The 19,976-nt window shown below is 39.5% G+C and overlaps 1 protein-coding gene across 6 annotated transcripts in view; it reads right to left on the bottom strand.

Moving 5' to 3' along the window:
• ATP8A1 (ATPase phospholipid transporting 8A1) overlaps positions 1 to 19,976 on the bottom strand; it is a 230,889-nt gene that overhangs the window by 67,909 nt on the left and 143,004 nt on the right. For all 6 annotated transcript variants that reach the window (XM_040484736.1, XM_040484719.1, XM_040484746.1 and 3 more), the window contains one exon: positions 5,883 to 6,055. In XM_040484736.1, coding sequence (XP_040340670.1) covers positions 5,883 to 6,055 — 173 coding nt within the window. The remainder of the gene's footprint in view (positions 1 to 5,882; positions 6,056 to 19,976) is intronic.

Here is a 19,976-nt window from a genome sequence, read left to right as displayed (position 1 = left end):
AAAACTTATTCAGCATGTCCTCTTTTAGCCATACATGTATGAAAGAAATATTCTCTCAGCATTTCCAACATTTATTCATATTTTCTTGGAAGCAAACACGGGGTTGACATTCATTAACAGTTTGTAAGTCTTCTCAAAGCCAAACATCTGCTTGGCATCCAATGGTGTTCACAAACTTTTTTCTTTAAAGGAATGTCTGTTGAGCATTTATTAGCTTCATTTGTGCTTTATGACTACCCTTTAAGTGCAGAACATTTATTTAGGGAAATCCTTCAAGTTTAAGACAATCCCAAAAGATTCAAGAAGTAGGTCTGTCTTGACCCTTTGCTTAATGCAGTCATGCTATGACACATAGTATTCAAAGGGTCCCTTTAGACCTCTTCTAGGAGGACCGGTTGATCAGACCAGGGTGAAAGGTTTTGCCTGGAATGCCACTCCTGAGTGACGACTCTCACTGAAGTGTTTTTTTTTTTTTTTTAATGCACTATGGGGAAAATGGCCCAAAAGGGGGTTAAACTTTGATTAGAGATGTTGCAAGTCGGGAAAAATGCTTACTTCAATTTAACTTCTGCTTTTCAGAAGACATAAGTACATAAATTATGTAGAAGAACGGTGATTACTAGACAGTCTAAAAGCTGGAGGCTCTAGGCCAATTTTCAACCAACTGTCACAGAACATAAGTTTCAAAATATGTTTAAGCTAAACTGACAACTACAGAAAAAATGTAAAATTCTTTGAAAGGCTGGGTTATGTGAACTGATGAGGATCTCAGAAACCACATGCTATTTAACACACAGCAATACTTCCCTGCAACATTCCCACCCTCTTCTGGAGGGAATATTGAAAGAGGTAGAACAGATGCTTCCACAAATTAAGCTGATCCAAGCGGCAGACAGACCCGTCCCAGCATAGAGTGGCCCACAGAAGAAGGGTTTGTCCAGAAAGTGAAAGGGCCAGGAGAGGTCCTCTGGCCCAGCGGCTTTCAAGCTGGAAGGAAATAACTGAGGAAAGCGTGTATGTGCACGGCTCTCCCACGGCTCTATGTCAGAGAAGCTCTACTCTCTGCTGCTTAGACCTCCAGGCTCTGTGTAGGATTTGAATCATTGCTATGTGCCAAGCTCTTCTTTTTACAGGTCACAAAACCAAAGCCGGAGAAATTCCACTAGGCAGCCAAAGTGCCAGAGAGGTAGAATTAGAACAAGAATTGTATGAATCCTCAGATAAAATGCCATTATATGTACCAATTATGCAAGCTCTAAGAACTTAGGGCATAAAATGTTGGTAACTGAGATGAGGAATTATTTATCTGGTACAGTCACGTTGCAGAATAGGTCTTGATTTTTGCTGGGCACAGAAATCTCCACAAGTCTTGGAGCAAGCCTTTCCCTCTCCTACCTGTGTAAGAGTTGTAGGGAGTCTGTGAAGCCCCTAAAATGGTGAATTCAATTTTACATATTTGTGTATATGTGTATTTTGTGGGAGTGGTGGGGGGGGGGTAGGGGGCGAGGGGTGTTGAAAATGATGCAGAGTTTTCACGTTCTTCAAACATCTGATCCCACCAAATGATGGAATTGGTGCATTTGAGCAAGGGAAAAGAAGGAAAGAAGGACCACAAGGAGTTTATGTTTATAACCAGGAAAACTGATCAGAAACTCCTCTAACGTTAGATGCATGTTTCCTATTAAACTATTCAGGTTATACAGGTAAGTGTACACAGAGGTAAAAAAAAAAAAAACAAAAAACAAACCTGCATGGTATCTATAAAAATACAGGACATGTTGGGCAGATAAAAACAGATTTCATTTTACTTCTTGGGTTTTACATACTTAAAAAAATTACTTGAAGTATAACATGAAACCTTCCCTTTGTAAACCAAAACCAGGACTCCAAAGCCCTGAATAATTTTGGAACGAGGGGATTATTTCTGTCTCTGAATAGTCCCTTCAGAAAATGGCAGTGAGTGAGAGATATAATGACTACTGACTGAGAACAACTGTTTCTTTCAATTCAACTATAGGCTTTTCAGGAAAAACGCTCATCTTTATAACTGTGTCAATTAGGCAAACACCGAAAACTGCCTTCTGCCCTCTCTGCTGATAATGTCAGGGAAGAAAGTGGCTGATGTAATCCTGAAGATGGAACTAATATTGAGAGCCTCATTATCCATTACGGGAAGGCTTTCCTCTCCACTTCCACTCTAGCTGTGGCCCAGAGCAGACTCTGGATGATTTTCACGTGAGGACTGACCAAAAAAAAAAAAAAAAAAAAAAAAAAGGAATATCAGAAAATAGTTGGGTGGGGAGAAACCCATAAAGACAGAATGAACACAAGCAAATTTGTGAAACAGTAATGTATTTTGAAATAATATTCAGTATCTGTCTGGAGTGTATGTTCTAATAGCAGAAAATAGAGAATTTCCTGAGGCTGGGAGATTGTCATCTTCTGGGAACCTGGAGTGCCACTTGCATTTAATGGTAAAGAAAGATCTACAGAATTGCCCACCTATTCCTCACAAGTGACAAAAGCGTATCATGGAAATTGTACTTCAAGGTTAGTAAGCTGAATGAGAGGAATACGGTCTGCGCCACTGGATAAAATGCCAGGAGGCACTAGGCGGCCAAGAAGGTGAACAGACATAACTACAGCAGTGGCACTGATGAATTCTCAACACCAGACTGGAAGTTGAACCACAGTCCTTAGGGGAAAAGAGCGAGTATGAAGGCACTCAGAAGAAAAAGCTGAGGAAAGATATTTTACTTAAAAAAAAAAAAAAAAAAGACCTAAAAACTCTAAATAAAACCCAGTGTCTGCATAGGGACCTTCAGGTCCTCAAACATGCATAAAACAGGACGGAGGGAGGAAGGGGCCACACACATCTTTATAAGCTCAGTTTCAGAGCTGAGTTGCACGTGCATGGCAGAGTGTGATTCCCTCCCAGGGACCTGGGCCCAGAGGAGCCCTGAGATCCATGTGACTTGTGAGCCATCCAGAACAAGGATCTCGGGAGAGAATTTCACAAGCTCACAACATATTTTTTCTCCCTTGACTCCACTTTCTAGTGTTTCTCTCCCTCTGCTATTGTTTAATTTTGTGGTTCAACTTTTGGAAGAATGGTGGGAGGTACTGTGTTAAGCAATGCTCTAAGAATGAGATCAGCTGCAGGGACTGCATTATGAGAACTGGCCTCCCACAGCTTTCAAAGCAACTGTGATTCTACTTAAAAGGGAAAAAAAAGGATACATGAAGGAGAGCAGGCAGGAAGTCTTATTCATCCTTGTAGGTGTGGCCCATCTGCTCAGCACACAGTAGGGCCAGACCAAGGGAACCGATCACTGAATCTAAAGAGCTCTGTATTCCGTTTTGTTTTCAAGCAGGAGCCAACAGTCATATCACTTAATGTGCTTTTGAGCAATCTTTTGTTGATCCTTGTGATCCCATTAGTGAAAGTGATTAACAACTAGATCTGGCACACAATTATCCTGATTGAACGGTGTCAGAGTTGAACACTACTAAGACTTGGTCAAGAGATTAGCAAGGAATCAAGAAAGGTCACTGGAAAAAGCAGATTTTTAAAAAGGATGGTGATAGCAAAGTGCAAATGAGACCATCAAGATAAATTAATCTCTAATTCTTTCTTCATGATTAACCAGAAAGCCTGAATATTACTAATATTAAGTATGTACAACATGCTATCCAAGAGCTGTTTTACAGCAACATTTATCAATACATACCACAGTGAAGAAAAATAAATGACTAAAGTAATACGATTCCTGGAATAAGCACTTTTAATTCCCTGAGTATAATTTCATAGGTTGAAAATGATGCTTTATAAAAGGTATTTATTAAGTTAGGTTTAAATATGTTTCACAAAATAGGTTCCAGCTGAAATTTCGGAAATATCTATCTACAAGGCATGGCTTATAAATGTGGAGGCAGATTATAGGCAGGATATTTAAGAGAATAAGCCCAGACAAAAAAGGTTTAAAAAGCATAACCTTTTTTTTATTTTTTTTATTTTTTTTAAACGTTTATTTATTTTTGAGACAGAGAGAGACAGAGCATGAACGGGGGAGGGTCAGAGAGAGGGAGACATAGAATCTGAAACAGGCTCCAGGCTCCGAGCTGTCAGCACAGAGCCCGACGCGGGGCTCAAACTCACGGACCGCGAGTTCATGACCTGAGCCGAAGTCGGCCGCCCAACCGACTAAGCCACCCAGGCGCCCCTAGCATAACCTTCTTTTATCAGTAAATATATATTTTAAAATAATAATAAAAGAAAATAGAAAACATTTAAAGATAATGTTAAAAGAACAAATTCTGAGAAATTCTTCAGAAGCCTTGCTAAGATTTCATCTCCCAGGAGGAGAAACACTGGAGACACTGCCACCTGGACCTGGTATGACCAGCTGGTAAGACTCAGTAAGTGGACGGCAAAGAGGAAAATCCCTGGGTTCCACGGTGAAGACACTGGGCATAGTCATGAATACATTAAATTAATTAATTTAAAAATATTTATTTGAGAGAGAGGGAGAGAGAAAGAGAGAGAACACGAGTGGGGGAGGATCAGAGAAAGAGAGAGGAAGAGAGAGACTCCCAAGCAGGCTCCATGCCATTGGTGCAGAGCCCGACTTGGGGCTTGCACTCGTGAACTATGAGAATATGACCTGAGCCGAAACCAAGAGTCGGATGCTTAACTGACTGAGCCACCCAGGTGCCCCTTATTTATTTATTAAAAAAAAAAATTAATTATTTTTTATTTTAGAGAGAGGGAAAGGGTGAATGGGGGAGAGGGGCAGAAGGAGAGATAAATATAATCTTAAGCAGGCTTCATGCTTAGCATGGAGCCCAACGTGGGGCTCCATCCCATGATTCTGGGATCATGACCTGAGCCAAAATCAACAGTTGGATACTTAACCAACTGAGCCACCCAGCTGTCCCATGAATATATATTTTTTCTCTTTCTTTCTTTCTTTCTTTCTTTCTTTCTTTCTTTCTTTCTTTCTTTCTTATGTAAAAATTTTTAAGGTTTATTTATTTTGAGAGAGAGAGAGAGAGAGCACAAGCAGGGTAGGAGCAGAGAAAGGAGGGAGGAGAGAGAAGAGAGGTGAGAGGTGAGAGGTGAGAGGTGAGAGGTGAGAGGTGAGAGGAGAGAGGAGAGAGGAGAGAGAGGATCCCAAGCAGGTTCTGCGCTGTCAGCACAGAGCCTGATGCGGGGCTCAAACTCAAGAGCCACAAGATCATGAACTGAGCCAAAGGCAGACACTTAGCCGACTGAGCCACCAGGTGCCCCATCAATACACTTTAAATTTTAGGATATAGGGGAACAATGAAGACAAAGATATGGGGAAGATTTTTTGACAAGAAGTTTGGGAAGGACTGGAGTGAACAGTTTACAAAAATGTAGTTCTATGGATTCAAGCCTTGATAACTCAAAACAGCTTCTAATTTAGGAAATGGGCAATATCATAAATTACAGGAAAGAGGAATGTACAGTCAAGAAACAGTCTTGAGGAAAATGACCAAGCACCTCCCATCCTGCCATTTCCTAAAGTTAAGTCCTTGAAGCAGGATCTAAGATTGATGTGTAGAAAAGAGAACATTTACAGAAATTACCAAACATGGAAATGTAGGTAAATAACTGATTTTGAACACAGGAGATGGCAATAAACTTGTTGATTCAAATTATGAAAAATAATTACTAATGATCACTAAGACTCTGCTACTAAATTCTATTCCAGGTTGTAAACCTTCAGTCTTGAGTGAGTGAAATAACAAATAACCTGACATTTACAAATTCTGGATAGAATCTGGAAGTTCAAAAATTAAGAACTTAGGAGCAAGGTGCTCTTTACTGAAATCTGACAATATTAAGGAGAACTTACCTGCAGCAAATAACAGCTTTGCATGACAAAGCCAAGTCCAGGAAATACTGTCTTACTCCAAAAGTTAAGGCATACTTGAGGGTTTTCCCATCAATTATAAGAGCAAAATCATTCTCTTTTCGAAGAGCATCACCAAGGGTAGTGCAGTGGCGACTGAGAGTTTCCCTTGTTGCCTGTAAAATCAAACAAACACTCTCAATATTTTACTCCCATTTGTTCTACTAAGATGCCTTCAGGATGTTCAGCAACTACATTTAGTTATTTTTAGTGCTTTTCTGTTTTAAATTGCTTTCCCATAACTCCACTCATTTTATTCTCACAAAAGCTCCTCAAAGGAGATTGGACAAATGTTATCAGAAAAAATAAATTACTCCATTAAAGTCACACATCTGTGCCTACCAGGGTTGGGATTACAAATCACTGATTCCTCTGCAATCTTTGCTCATTATTCTAACCACACAAATCACAGTCCTGCAAAAATATTTTCACTAAATTATCTTATTACAAAACAACAACACTGTCCTAATTTATGAACTAGTCAAAATTGCTTAGCCATGAATCCAAGGGAAAAGGTGAAGAATATAATTTAAATAACTTACAGTTATTTTTTCAGAATTCCTCAATGCTACTGAAACTTAATTCCCAGTAACCAAGAGGGGAAATGAAGTATCTGTCATCTCTTGCCGCTTCACAAATTGGTTTCTATAACTTTAATCATGATTTCATGATGCCGTATTTCAGTTAGGGATGGGAACATGTGGCTTGGTAATCTTGATGGATCAAATAAAAGAACGCTTCCCATCAATAAAGAGTATTAAAAACCTTTAGTATCAAGGAAAGCTTTGTTCACCTCAACTATACAGAGGGATTGTATTTATCTCCCTCGTCAAGAACTGCTTTCTCAGCTCTTCAAAGGCAAAAAGTTTCAAGATATTTAGCTTCCCTGCCCCCCCCCCCCCGCCCCAAATCCTATAGACTCTTCCTATAACCTAATGGGGCAGGCTTTCTGTTTCACAAGAGTCCGGACACTGAGAAGAAACAGAACACTGTCTCTGCACAAGGAAATATAAGGAACAATTCCTCTACTACTGGAGTTGTTCAGAATGCTAGCCTGCAGTTATTTATATAATAAATACAATAAATATATATATATTTGTACTTATTATGTATATATATACACATATATGTATATATGTATGTATACATATATACATATATGTATACATATATATTATTATGTATACATATATACATATATATAAAATAAAGTCTACCTTTAATAAAAGTACTTATAATTTTTATTGCATTCATGGGACATAATTATTGTTCCAATTTAAGAATGTGGCACTGTTTTTTCAGTTGCACTCACAAACAGGGAAGTAAAGACATAGGGAATTAAAACGTTTATTGGAGATTTTTGAAGGTGTTTCTGCATTCATATTTGAATGTAGTTCACACTGTGTTCTGGGATTTCAAAATCTGTTTATCAGAATAATATAACCACATTGTGCCGTAAAGTAAGCCTGCCCAAATTTCCCAATACTGGAACTTCACTTAACGTCTCCCCTGTTCCTCATGATCTACAGTGACACTAAGGACCACCATGCAGCAGCATTCTCTACAAAAATGTTGTTTATACTTCACATCCAGGGGAAGTAGCTGTTCGAATTTACAGGCTTTATCCTCCTTATTTCCTGCTAAAAAAATTTGGTCCAAGAGCACTTGAGAAAAGAAGGTGAAAATTTCAGAAAAATTCTGCAAACAAAATTTACTAATGACAATATAGATTACTCTAGATTGCCTTAAAAACAAATTAACAAAGACTAAACGAGCAAGTAAATGAATGAACTGAGAAAAAAGATAAAAATAAAATACTTAGCACATAGCACACACAAGGTTCTAAGGGCTATGCATATGTATACATTTAGTAAATACTTGTTATAACCCTTTGCAGAAGGCATCATTGCTACCCCCATTCTGCAGATGAGAAACAGGAGACAGAATTTAACTTCCTTGCCCATGAACACTTGGCTACTAATGGGTGAAATCAAACTCAGAATTAAAAAAGTTCTGTGCTAGCTTGCCTTTCTCCATATAATCCAGCAAAAATAAATAAATAAGTAAATAAATAGTAAAAAAAAAAAAAAGAATTAAAAAAAAAACCCCACCCCAACTTGAGACAGTACCAGGCATAGCAACTTATAAATGGAATGCCCACATCATTCCCTCTGTTGTTTCCCTAGAGCTCTCATCATCTGTCTCTCATCTCGTCTTTACTCCCAACAGAGATTTCTCTTTATAAAACAAATGTAAAACACAAACCACATCTCTTGCTCTGAAATTTTTCTATGGCTTCCTACTGTTTACACGATAAAGTCCAAACTCTTAAATCGGCATTGAAGACTCTCTGAAATCTAGGCCCAACTAATTTTCATTCATATTTCCCTTCACAGTCTTGACCCCTTCATGCCGTCTTTGGAATGCCCTTCCCTTCAGAGGTTAGTCTATCACCTTCTAAACCAAGTTTATCCACTAAGCCCTCCCAGACTCAGCCCATGTGACCAAGTGTAACTCACTCTAGGCCAGCAAAGTCTTCAGTTCCTTGAAGGGAGAGAGTACGTTTAACCCATTTCTCAGCAGCAAACATACTGCCCATGATTACAAATGGTTGGGAATTGCCAATGTATTGAATGAAAGCACTGATAAATTCTGATTTCATTCTACCGGCAGCTCTTCAATTCCCTGTCTTTTATCATTTCTGATTTGAGAGTGAGTGAGCGTGTGCATGCATGTGTGTGTGTGTGTGTGTGTGTGTGTGTGTGTGTGAGAGAGAGAGAGAGAGAGAGAGAGAGAGAGAGAGAAACAGAGAGAGGAAGAGAGGGACAGAGGGATATCTTGTCTTGCTTGCTCCTTAATTTTTTAGAGAACAATCCATCACTTCAACAGTCTTTCAAACCAAGGCACTGATCACTAAAATGCCATTGTATTTTTTATGCTTTTGCCCATGTGACTCCCGGGCTGAAAACCCAAATGAAAGCTGAGGTAGAGCCCAGGAGAACTCCACATTTCCTTAAAGATCAGCGGCAGAGCAAGACTGAAAGTCAAGTGAGCCCTGAGCCTTGTAAGCTCCCGCATTAACTGAAGCCATGGGACGTGGTCCGGTGCATCCTCGTACTCTCTCTCCTTTTGAAAAGTGTTCTCTGACACCTTGAAATGTGTTGAGAACTGTGTTATTTGTAGCATTAGTACCCAATGGGTTTCCTTGGTGATTATCACAGATCTTCAGCAAATCAAAAGGTGTCAGGACATGTAATAGGGGCAACATTTCAGAAGGTGAGTCAAAAACTTCCCACTGTGAATTCTCCAGGTGGCCCACCTAGAGTGCAGGGCGACAACAAAAAGCTGCAAACATTTCCTTATTTTAGTTTATAGCTTTCTTTTGTAAGGAGCTCTGTTGTTGGCTGTTACATGTTATATTTTACTCTTATTTATACTGCCAGGAGTATTTTAAAATTATTTTATTTATGAAAGTTTATTGCTTCTCCCCTAAGCCTGGGAGCCATACTTTATGGCCACATTGCACTGAAGCTTATCTCCTGTAGCTAGAAATAAATTTATTAGTATATTAGCTGTTGCTTTGTTTTCTTTTTGGCTACTGGAGGGGGAAATGTTTAAACATTTAAACTTAGTGACATGTGAAAGTGAAAATATATAAATGAGAAGCTAAATCAGAAAAAGGATAAAGGACCACAGAGTAGAACAAAATGAAAGCTCTGTAATATCTCCTTATTCTACACAGTCTTATTTGTGGGCTGAAAGAACAGGAGTGTGTGTTGCCATAACCATGGCTGGTGTGAAGTAAAGGCAATTTGGGGACACAGATAGGCGAGGGGCAAGGCAAGGGTCCAGGTACCTTACTCGGCAGCCATACAGGTGAGGGAGGGAAAGTAGGATTTGTGTGCTTTCCCTTACCCACATGGGTAAGTGTCCCTTACCCATATGGACACTCCAGTCAATCCTTCAGCTCAGCTCCCCCTCCCCTAAGCCCTGCCCACAGCCAAGAGCTCTTTAGAAGCTCTTAGCCCCTAGACCTCCTGCCATGCTTTCCTGCCTCGCCAATTCACAGTTTAGGCCACAACCAACACTCTCCTCGGTTCTTAGTCTTGACAACATGGAAGGGAAAAACCACCTCACTACGAGGACAGGCTCTATTCCAGCTCTCTCCTCTTGCATGGGTGCTCATTACCACTGATCCATGCTTCCATCCATGCCCACTGGATTCCATTTTCCCACAGGCTACTCCAGACCCTTTCTTCTCCCAAGATTCCAAATTCGGCCCTCGTCACGTCAGCCAACATCTACCTGCTTTACTGAGAACGTTTATACCAGGAAGAATTCCCTCAACTTTCCTTCCTCAACCTCAAAACTTCCCTTTTCTTTTTTCTCCCTAATTTTTGAGGCAGGGGAAGAAATGAATTTTTCTTGCCTCTGGTCCCTCCACTTTTCTCTTGCACCTTCCTTCTCTCCATTGTCACTGTTTTTCTCCCTTTAGGACTGCAAACTAAAAACAGTGAACAAATAAATGACCATGGCTCTACTGCTCCTGAATCCTCCAGGTGACAGGGGTGCTACTATCTTTTGGACTGTCCACATACTTGTTTATACTTCTACAACACAGCACGATGTATAGTCATTTATCTCTTCTTCCTTTTGGGACTGAGGCCTCTGACAAAGAAATAAAGGCTTTGTAATGAAAGAATAACCAAATTATTAATGATTGCAGAATACCTTGTGGGAAGTTACAATATTTTTTGTGTGACTATTTTGAAGATTGCTTTTGTTGAGTATACAACTCCTGTGTTTTATAAAACTCCAAGAATGTCTTGGATATTTTTTTTAAGATTTTACTTTTTTGTAATTTTTTTTTAACTTTTTATTTATTACTGAGAGACAGAAAGAGACAGAGGTGTGAGCAGGGGAGGGGCAGAGAGAGAGGGGGAGATGCAGAATCTGAAGCAGGCTCCAGGCTCTCAGCGGTCAGCACAGAGCCCAACATGGGGCTTGAACTTATAAACCGTGAGAGCATGACCTGAGCCAAAGTCAGAAGCTCAACTGACTGAGCCACCCAGGTGCCCCAAAGTGCTTATCTTCTTATAGAGGAAATGGAGAACAAGGTGGTAGTGATGATCTAACATCTCTTTCTGTCTCATAGAATATAAATTGTCTAATAAAAAGAATAAACACCTAGACTAGCTATTTCATGATCAAGCAAGGTTATGCAACAGTGGGCCAAGTAAACAATATTTATTTGCTTTCTAAGAAATATGCTTAGAAAAGAAAAAGAAAGAAAAATGTTTGGCAGATAATTAGGCCAGTAGAATTCCTCATAAAGATAACTCTGACCAGAAGGCTTTCACGGAGTTCTGTTTCAATCTTTAGGGGATAGCCTGGAAAAATAGGTAACATGTTCACATAAAACCCTGCAATAAAACAAAACAAAACAAAACAAAACAAAACAAAATAAAACAACAAACTTTAAGAAATCAGAGACTTGTAGCTTTATGGCAATCTTTTTCAGTGCTTCTACATGACCTTTACCAAGGAACTCCTTGATAAAAACCACATAGGGGAGCCTAGACAATGAAATCTGACACAATTTTACAGTGAAACAAATTGAAAGCCCTGATTTGTTTGGAAAGTATCATAGCGTGCAAGATGTCACTTCCATTTTGGCAAAAACTCTGCTTGGAACAGTCTAAAGAACCCAGAGGCCAGATGTGCAAAGAACATGCTAGGCCACCTAAGAACTATGTTTTTGATGGCCTAAAATGTAATGTTGTAGAAAGCAACTGCATAAAATGGCTCTTTTCAGCCATTTTTCTAGTCTTTGGTTTTTTTTTCCTGATTCTTTTCAGAGGTTTATACATAGACAGTCTTACTTAGGAACATATCCAAGGGACACCCTCATAGAGAATGTGGAAATACCCCTAAGGAAAGGAAAATAAAAGCCTTTAGCCTTTGACTAGAAGACTAGTTGGCCAAATCTCACTAGCAGAGATGAGGTAAAGATTACAGATAAATATTCCAATATGCCAGACCTCATGGTGGTGACTTCCACACCGTGCTCCAGGGCCACGGTTACTTACAGGGACAATAAGTGATGTTTCATCACTCATCTACATCCCAGAGGGTATCATCAGCAAGGCCAAGCCAGAATGGCAAAAGCTAAAGGAAAGAGGTATATTTATTTATCACAAAGTATATGTTGGTGTTTGGGTGACTACAGACACTTGGCATTTATATTTCTTCCTGGGAATCTGTTAAAGTATGTGCAGGTCAAATGATAAACTTATGTTTTAAGGAGAATTCTATTCCCAGAAAGGAAAAAATGATATATCAACATTCTGAATTACACGTTGACTTTCAGACACAGTATTTAACAATGTATTTCATTGTTCTTGGATTTATTCTTTTCCTTCATGAGTTCATCACCGGTTAAGTGAAATAAGCATACGATTGGGGCTAATGATGAATCACGCTTGGGAGACACACAACTCTCACCCTTGTCAGATGGACTGAAGTTTATGAAGCTTGTACTTCTTGGTTTAGTGGAAACACCACAGGTTTCTGTTTTCACTTGCTTCCCATAAAAAGGGCAAAATGCAACCCAACGCTACAGGAAAACACCTGCAGGGATCTTGCTGAACAAGGATGGTGACTCTGCTAAAACAAGATAATTTGCTGGAAGCTGGGCCACTGTAAACTTGTCAGCTGATGTGCAAAGTCACCAACTGATGCAGAGAAAGCAGGCATCAGTATACAATGTGCAAATGCACAGCTATAAAAAAGCGGACTCTTTTTGTCAGAAAGTCAAGGGTGGCCATGAAGGTTCACAAGATACTTCTGGGCACTGATCACATCTGAAGTAAGATCACGAAGCCACGTTGTAAAGAACTAACATTCCAGAAGCTAGAGGGCAATAATATGGTATCAGAATGTCACTGTTCTGCCCTTTATGGATATCTTTATTCGTAGGTTACTTTACTTCTTGGAATCAAACTTTTCTCATTCATGAGATTGGGTTAATATCTGTTTTGTAGGGTTATGGTAGGGACAAAATAGCTCCTTTAATTGTGAGTCAAGCACCCAACCCAGTGCTTGGCTCATAGCTGACATCCAAAAAGACTAGTTCTTTCCCTTCCTCTGACATTAGGTTTAATGGAGGTACCAACATCTGATAAAGAAGGATTCTCAAAGTGTCAAATACTGTACAATATTAGTACAACACAATTAGTATCATGAGGAGAATTGTAAGTTTCCTTTTGAAATTTTTCACTGGCAATTTATTTCAATCCCCTTAACATTCAACTCTACCAGCCACTTCTGCCACATGAAAAGTATCTGGAAATCTGTCTTGCCCTCAACTCTAGAAAAGTTAGCATCACTTCTTCACATACAGCATATAGCTCTTGCTATATGGTAGGACGATGACTATTTATTTATTTATTTATTTATTTTTAAACATTTATTTATTTTTGAGACAGAGACAGACAGAGCATGAACGGGGGAGGGTCAGAGAGAGAGGGAGACACAGAATCTGAAACAGGCTCCAGGCTCTGAGCTGTCAGCACAGAGCCTGACGCGGGGTTCGAACTCACAGACCGCGAGATCATGACCTGAGCTGAAGTCGGCCGCTTAACCGACTGAGCCACCCAGGTGCCCCGGAAGATGACTATTTATATAACTAAACTAGATTGTTTTTCTTTAACAAATTAGTTTGTCCCAATCTGATAGAACTCTTGAGTGGAAAATAACTTGAAAGTTATAAACTGACTTGGCGTTTTTCTGTGTGTGTGTGTGTGTGTGTGTGTGTGTGTGTGTGTATAGATGTCCACATCAATATATATGTTAGACTTTAAGCTCCCATAAAGAATGCAAAATTATATATATGTAAAGTTACATGCAATAGCATTAAACATGCAAATGTGCTTCATAAATACTAGGTTTAAAATAGCTAATGATAAAGAAAACACACAGGCTGGGGCGCCTGGGTGGCTCAGTTGGTTAAGCGTCTAACTCTTGATTTTCGCTCCCATCATGATCTCATGGTTCATGAGACTGAGCCCTCCATTGGGCTCTGCACTGATAGTGTGGAACCTGCTTTGGATTCTCACTCTTACCCCTCCCCCTCTCATCCCACCTCCCCCCCCAATAAATATATATATTTTTTGTAAAAGGAAGAAAAAACCCCACAGAGGCCTTGCTTTGCTGGCATGTTCTTAAGATATAACACCATAACTTTATAGATATGTTTTGTTTTTTAATAGCAGAAAAATAAATATTTCCTGGGGGGGGGTGAAAAAAACCTTACTTTAACTTGCTAAAGGTCTACCTTTTAAAACCTATTAGAAGTTAATTTAAAATGTCAAATAAGAGAATATATATATAAGAATCTTAAACTAATACATACTTTATTAGCTGTTTTTGTGGTTTGTGGCCTCACCTCATCATCATTTAGGCCATGAGGTATTTACAAATTTATGGTCAAATAACATTTCATTCTTTCCCTACTTTTACACTTTCCAAATGTTCACACCCTCAAATTACAAATTAACAGAACATTCCAAGAACATTCTTAATAATACAGTATGACCATATCAAGTATGGACAATGTTAGCAAGTTCTTAAAGAGTGAGTTATGACTCCCATAATAGCAACATGGATAAACCACTGGGTGTTACTTATTTTTCGACAATGTGTTATTGATTCAGTGGAACACTGGACCTTCCATATACGCCTGTATAACACATATATCCACTATTCCACTGGCTACTGCTGGCAGCAGTAAGTTGTAAAGAATGTATGCCCGAGAGTAGAGAGAAACTACATTTATATATAATTGGTCCATTTAGTATTTATTCCAGTAGAATCACCAGCATTCTTGGACATAGTTTTTGACTAAAAAGCTTTGGTGTTTTTAAACTCCCAGACTATATGAGAACATAACCCTAAAAAATGTATTTGTATAGAACCAAACTAATGTAGAGTAATTTTTCCAAAGTGGATAAGGGCAGACAGAAGGTGAAATCATTAAAAACATATGGTCAAAGAGGTCCTCCAAAACCGCTTAGTGGAAAGCAGCCAAGGGAATGCATTTAATCAATACATATTGCTAAATATAATGAAGAGGGGAAAGAGACACACAAAAAATTCCCATGCTTTGCTGATACACAGGTACGGGTTTTCCACGGTGGGAATACATATAAAACACTGTAACTGAGGAAACAGTCCGATCTCCCAGCAGGGTCACGTCATCAGAAAGGTTAGGGGTCACAAAATGGAAGGTAAGAAGAGGACATTGTGGCGCTGGATAAATTGCTCTTGGCCCCTGGGCAGAGGTTTGGGATGTGGGATTATGATCGATTCCATCAGGCAAATAACTCCTTATGAGGCATCTAGTCTCACTTGGGGTATGCTAGAGAGAGAGAGGCAGAGAAGTGTCGAATCTGGGTCTGAGGCTACGGTTCAGTGTTGGGGTATGGGCACACAGCAAAGAGAAACAAATCCAGAGAAAGGAAGGAAGAGTGAGGTAGGGGATATAATTATATAATTTAAATAGTTTTGTGGATAAAGGCTTTTACCCAAGTTCTCATGGTAATTATTTTAAACCACCACTGAAAGCCTCCTAAACACTTATTTTGAGCTTGGTATTAAATATTCTCTGGTGGCGGCAGTGACTTAAACACAGAAGGAAGAATTCTAGAGGAACTCGGTCGGCAGACATCCAGTCTCTCATACTGCCTTCGATTCAGCCAGGAAGAGGATGCTCAGAACATACAGCTGCCTTTTTTTTTTTTTTGGGAAATATGCAAATTACCAAATCAATGGTTTGGAGAAAGTTAACAACCAGGAAGCCTGTGAGAAATTGTTACCCCACAAAGAAAGAACCACAAAGAAAGCTAATGTTGGGTCCATTTTCCTAATGATTTGAATTAATTAATGTAGGAATGCAGAAGAATCATTATCTGCTGTATATTCTCAGTGCAAACCCCAAATCCATACCATTTCCATTATTTCATAGGTACATTCAATAAAGTCTTCCATACAGTCATTGCGTGAGTACAATGAAATGTAGTCTTTCCCGAGTTCCATAAATACAAGATGCCCAAATGCCACAGTTTTCCAGAAGAGCATCTGTCTTTCAGCTGCTTTGTAGTCCTAGTGGTGAGTGGGAAAGGAGGTAGGAACAAAGTAGAGGGACAAGGCAGAAAACGTGGGGGATGCCTCCCAGAATGCTTCCTCCTGTGACTGAGTCTCCACTGCCACTGGAGAAGGTATGGTTATTTAAAAACAAAAGGAAAAGGGGTGCCAAGGTGGCTCGGTTAAGCAGCCCACTTAGGCTCAGGTCTTGATCTCATGGTTCACGAGTTCGAGCCCTGTGTCAGGTTCTGTGCTGACAGCTCAAAGTCTGGAGCCTGCTTCAGATTCTGTGTCTCTGTCTCTCTCTGCCCCTCCCTCGCTCATGCTCTCTCTCTCTCAAAAATGAATAAAAACATTAAAAATTTAAAAAAAGAAAAAGAAAAAAATGGTTTTGGACTTAGAGCGGTCTAGGTCGAAGTGCTGGATTCTGCACTTGCTAGCTGTGTGAACTCAAAGTCTCTGTATGTGAGACGAATTCCGCCAGCACAGAGCAGCAGAGCTAATGTAGGCAGATACACCTGGCACATAGTAGGTTTCCTCTAACCTGTCAATTGCATGGTTGTACTGACTCATCAAAAGAAATGGGTGGAGATGCAAAAAAAGTCACAAGGCATGGCCTGCTACCCTCACAAATGACAACAAGCTGTGGGGAGAGTGGCAGGGACACAAGGGTTAGAAAGCATTTATCTGTAATTCTAGGACTCAGGGAACTCTTGGAGGAGTTCAGATGTTCAGCCAAAAGAAAAGAGAGAGAGAAAGAGAAAGGGAGAGAGATAAAGCATATTCAGGCTTGCGGGTAGGAAGAATTTCTCAAGACAGAAATACTATGAATTTGTGAACGATTTCACTGAGGATTCTGCACAGCAGCCAAGATTACGGAGCTCTGTTTAAGGAAAGGGGACACATTTAACTTTTATGAGACCAAACAATGTGTTTGGTGGAACTTTTTCAACGACACACTTTGGCTTGTGGCAGGCAGCATCTTCAATCAGAGGAAAAGAGAACAGATTATTTGTTCATATGCTCTTTTCATTTTTTGTAATGTTTACATTTTTTACTAACTCATTTCTTTCAAAAGTAACAAAGTTGGCTTTCTTCGCTGAGAGCTATTTGGAGGAAGCGGTGTGTCAGACACTATTTCAACAATCATCCTGCAATGGGACGCTGTAAAAACGTAACTGTGCTTCTGATAGGGATGTATTAACACCTTGAAAGTTAAACTAAGATCTTAAAATTTTCAGGGCCAAAAGCTGAAACAGCTTTTTGCTAATGGTGAAAGAAAATTCCCAATACTAACGCCACCATGCTGGCAGTGGAGGAAAACTCAGTGTGGTTTAAAAGCTGAGTGGGAGAGAGCCAAAGCATAAGAGACTGTTGAGAACTGAGAACAAACTAAGGGTTGATGGGGGGTGGGAGGGAGGAGAGGGTGGGTGATGGGTATTGAGGAGGGCACCTTTTGGGATGAGCACTGAGTGTTGTATGGAAACCAATTTGACAATAAATTTCATATATAAATAAAAAAATAAAATAAAATAAGAGCTGCCTAAACTGGTTTTCGAAGCAATACAAAATGTATTGTATTGGACTCATGGGACACATCAAGACAAAACCTGAAGTAGCCCCAATTCTCTTTTGTCCCCCCTCCTTTTCTGGAGTCAAGTCAGTAACTTGCTTATTCTGGATTGCTTTCAGAGGCCATTCAACAGTGGCTGGTTCCCCAAACAGTGAGGTTTGTCTGCGTAATACATAGAAGTCGAGCTTAAAAGGATACAGATGACAACCTCACCATTTATGTCATGAATGTCCTGTAAGTTATACTTGAGGCTTACACGGTGTTAGAAAATCAAATTCAGCTAGGGAGGAAAAAAAAAAAAAAAGGCAATCCCAGAAAGGGCTTTATTTTACCAAGGTGTTGAAAAATATATATTCTTAGGCTTGTTAATACCAAATGTGGTTAACAATTCATTTTCTGTACAATAATATATCAGTGAGGAAAAACACTGGTATCCATAATCAAACCTGGGAGTCGTATGTTCAAATTAAGGAGAGACGTTTAAGTAGTGAGAAGGACGGCTGTTTAAAATCACCTCTTAAGGGGCTGGGTAGGGGGGCACCTGGGTGGTTCAGTTGGTTAAATGTTTGACTCTTGATTTTGGCTCAGGTCATGTCTCATGGTTGCTGAGATCAAGCCCTGAGTGGGGCTCAGAGTGACAACACAAAGCCTGCTTGGAATTCTCTCTCCCTCTCCAACTCTCCCCTGCTCTTTCTCTCAAAAATAAATATTTTAAAATCAAACCAAATCAAATCAAATCAAATCACCTCTTACAGCAGCTGGCAAGAAGATGCCCCTCCCCCTCCACGCCCTGGGAATAATCATGCTAAAAGAAATAATAATTATTATGGTTATGATAACGGTCCATATTTTTAAATGCTTACCAAATCTTGGTTGCTGTTTACAAGTATTTAAAAGGTACTGTTTTATTTAATTCGCACAATGTACCCCATAGATGGATATTATTACTATTTTTGTTTTATAAGAGTAGCTGGCAGCTGAAGCCTAGAAAAATCTATTTGCTTAGACTCCGGAATCCAAGTACTTTGATACATCCTCAAATGCTGATTAGCACTGGAGGTCAAGGTGCACTTTTAGAATGGGCATAATGGTATCTGCCTACTAACGTTGTCAAGTTTAAGTGTGATTGTTCCTATAAAGTCCTTATTCCAGTACCTAGTACAAAAAATAAGCTTCATAAACCTAAGCTAGCGTTTTTCTTAGGACTAGAACTATCCCGCAGGGGTAAGCAGGGTTCTCTTTTCACAAAAAGTCAGAAAGCTGCATTTTCCTTTGGGATCCATTCACTACTTCCCATATACTTGGTGCTGACTCCTCATCAGGCTGAATGTGAATGTCTACAGCAGCACAGACTACCTAGAAAAACTGCCCGGGTGATCTCCAGGACAGGTAGGCAGGGATTCTCGGGAGTTCAACTGGAAAACACTGGAAGCCTTTTGACTATAAGTGTAGGAAATTATTTCTCCAAGCTCTCTACATACATATTTAACCATCATTCCTGTTAATTCAATAAATATATAGTAAATACTTTTCTCCTCTGCTCTTTTTTGTTTCCTAGGGAAGCCAGACAGTAGAAAGGAAAATGGATTTAAGATCCAGCCCTACCTCCCAGGACACATCCAACAACTGTCCACGTAAAAGAAATGCTATAAGAAGGAGAGATCAAGGTTAAGGGTATATTATGTGAGGCTCAGAAAGATTGTTCTGGCACCTATAGAGTTAATGGCTTAAGAAATTATGGTCCCTCCCATTCACCCTAGACTTGACAGATGAGAACAGTGGAATCTGGATGTAGAGAGCTTTTTGTACATTTTGAAAGGCCTTAATTAGATACTGGGAGCTAAAGACAAATTGAGATTCCCTAGTTCTTAGCTCACATTTTTAGACATTTCCAGTTTTAGCAGACAGACTTTGAACAAATCATGACAAATTAAAGATATAAAAGCGATGCTAGAAGAATCCCTTCAAGCTAGGTCATTAAGTGGAAGGGGTTTCTGAGAAGTGGGATGTCCGCCCCCCCCCCCAGCCCTGGGAATAATCATGCTAAAAGAAATAATAATAATAATGGTTATGATAATGGTCCATATTTCCTGGGCATTGCTAAGGAATTACAGAAGAAGTACAATATACCCTTCACGCCAGGAATTTGAAATTCCTGCCTTTGCAGACCCTTAAAGAAATGTCTCATACCACGAACACAGTCAGAGCTTCTAATAAAGTGATTCAAAGTAGCACAGTAAAAAATTATATAAGTATATTACCCAAATGATCAATTTATTACAAATATCTAATAGATTTTGATCAACTTTAGAGGATTCTTT

The sequence above is a fragment of the Herpailurus yagouaroundi genome, unplaced genomic scaffold (genome assembly GCF_014898765.1).
Source record: "Herpailurus yagouaroundi ecotype Mexico unplaced genomic scaffold, PumYag 28, whole genome shotgun sequence".
NCBI classification, from domain to species: Eukaryota; Metazoa; Chordata; class Mammalia; order Carnivora; family Felidae; genus Herpailurus; species Herpailurus yagouaroundi.
This window is presented reverse-complemented; position numbering and strand designations above follow the sequence as displayed.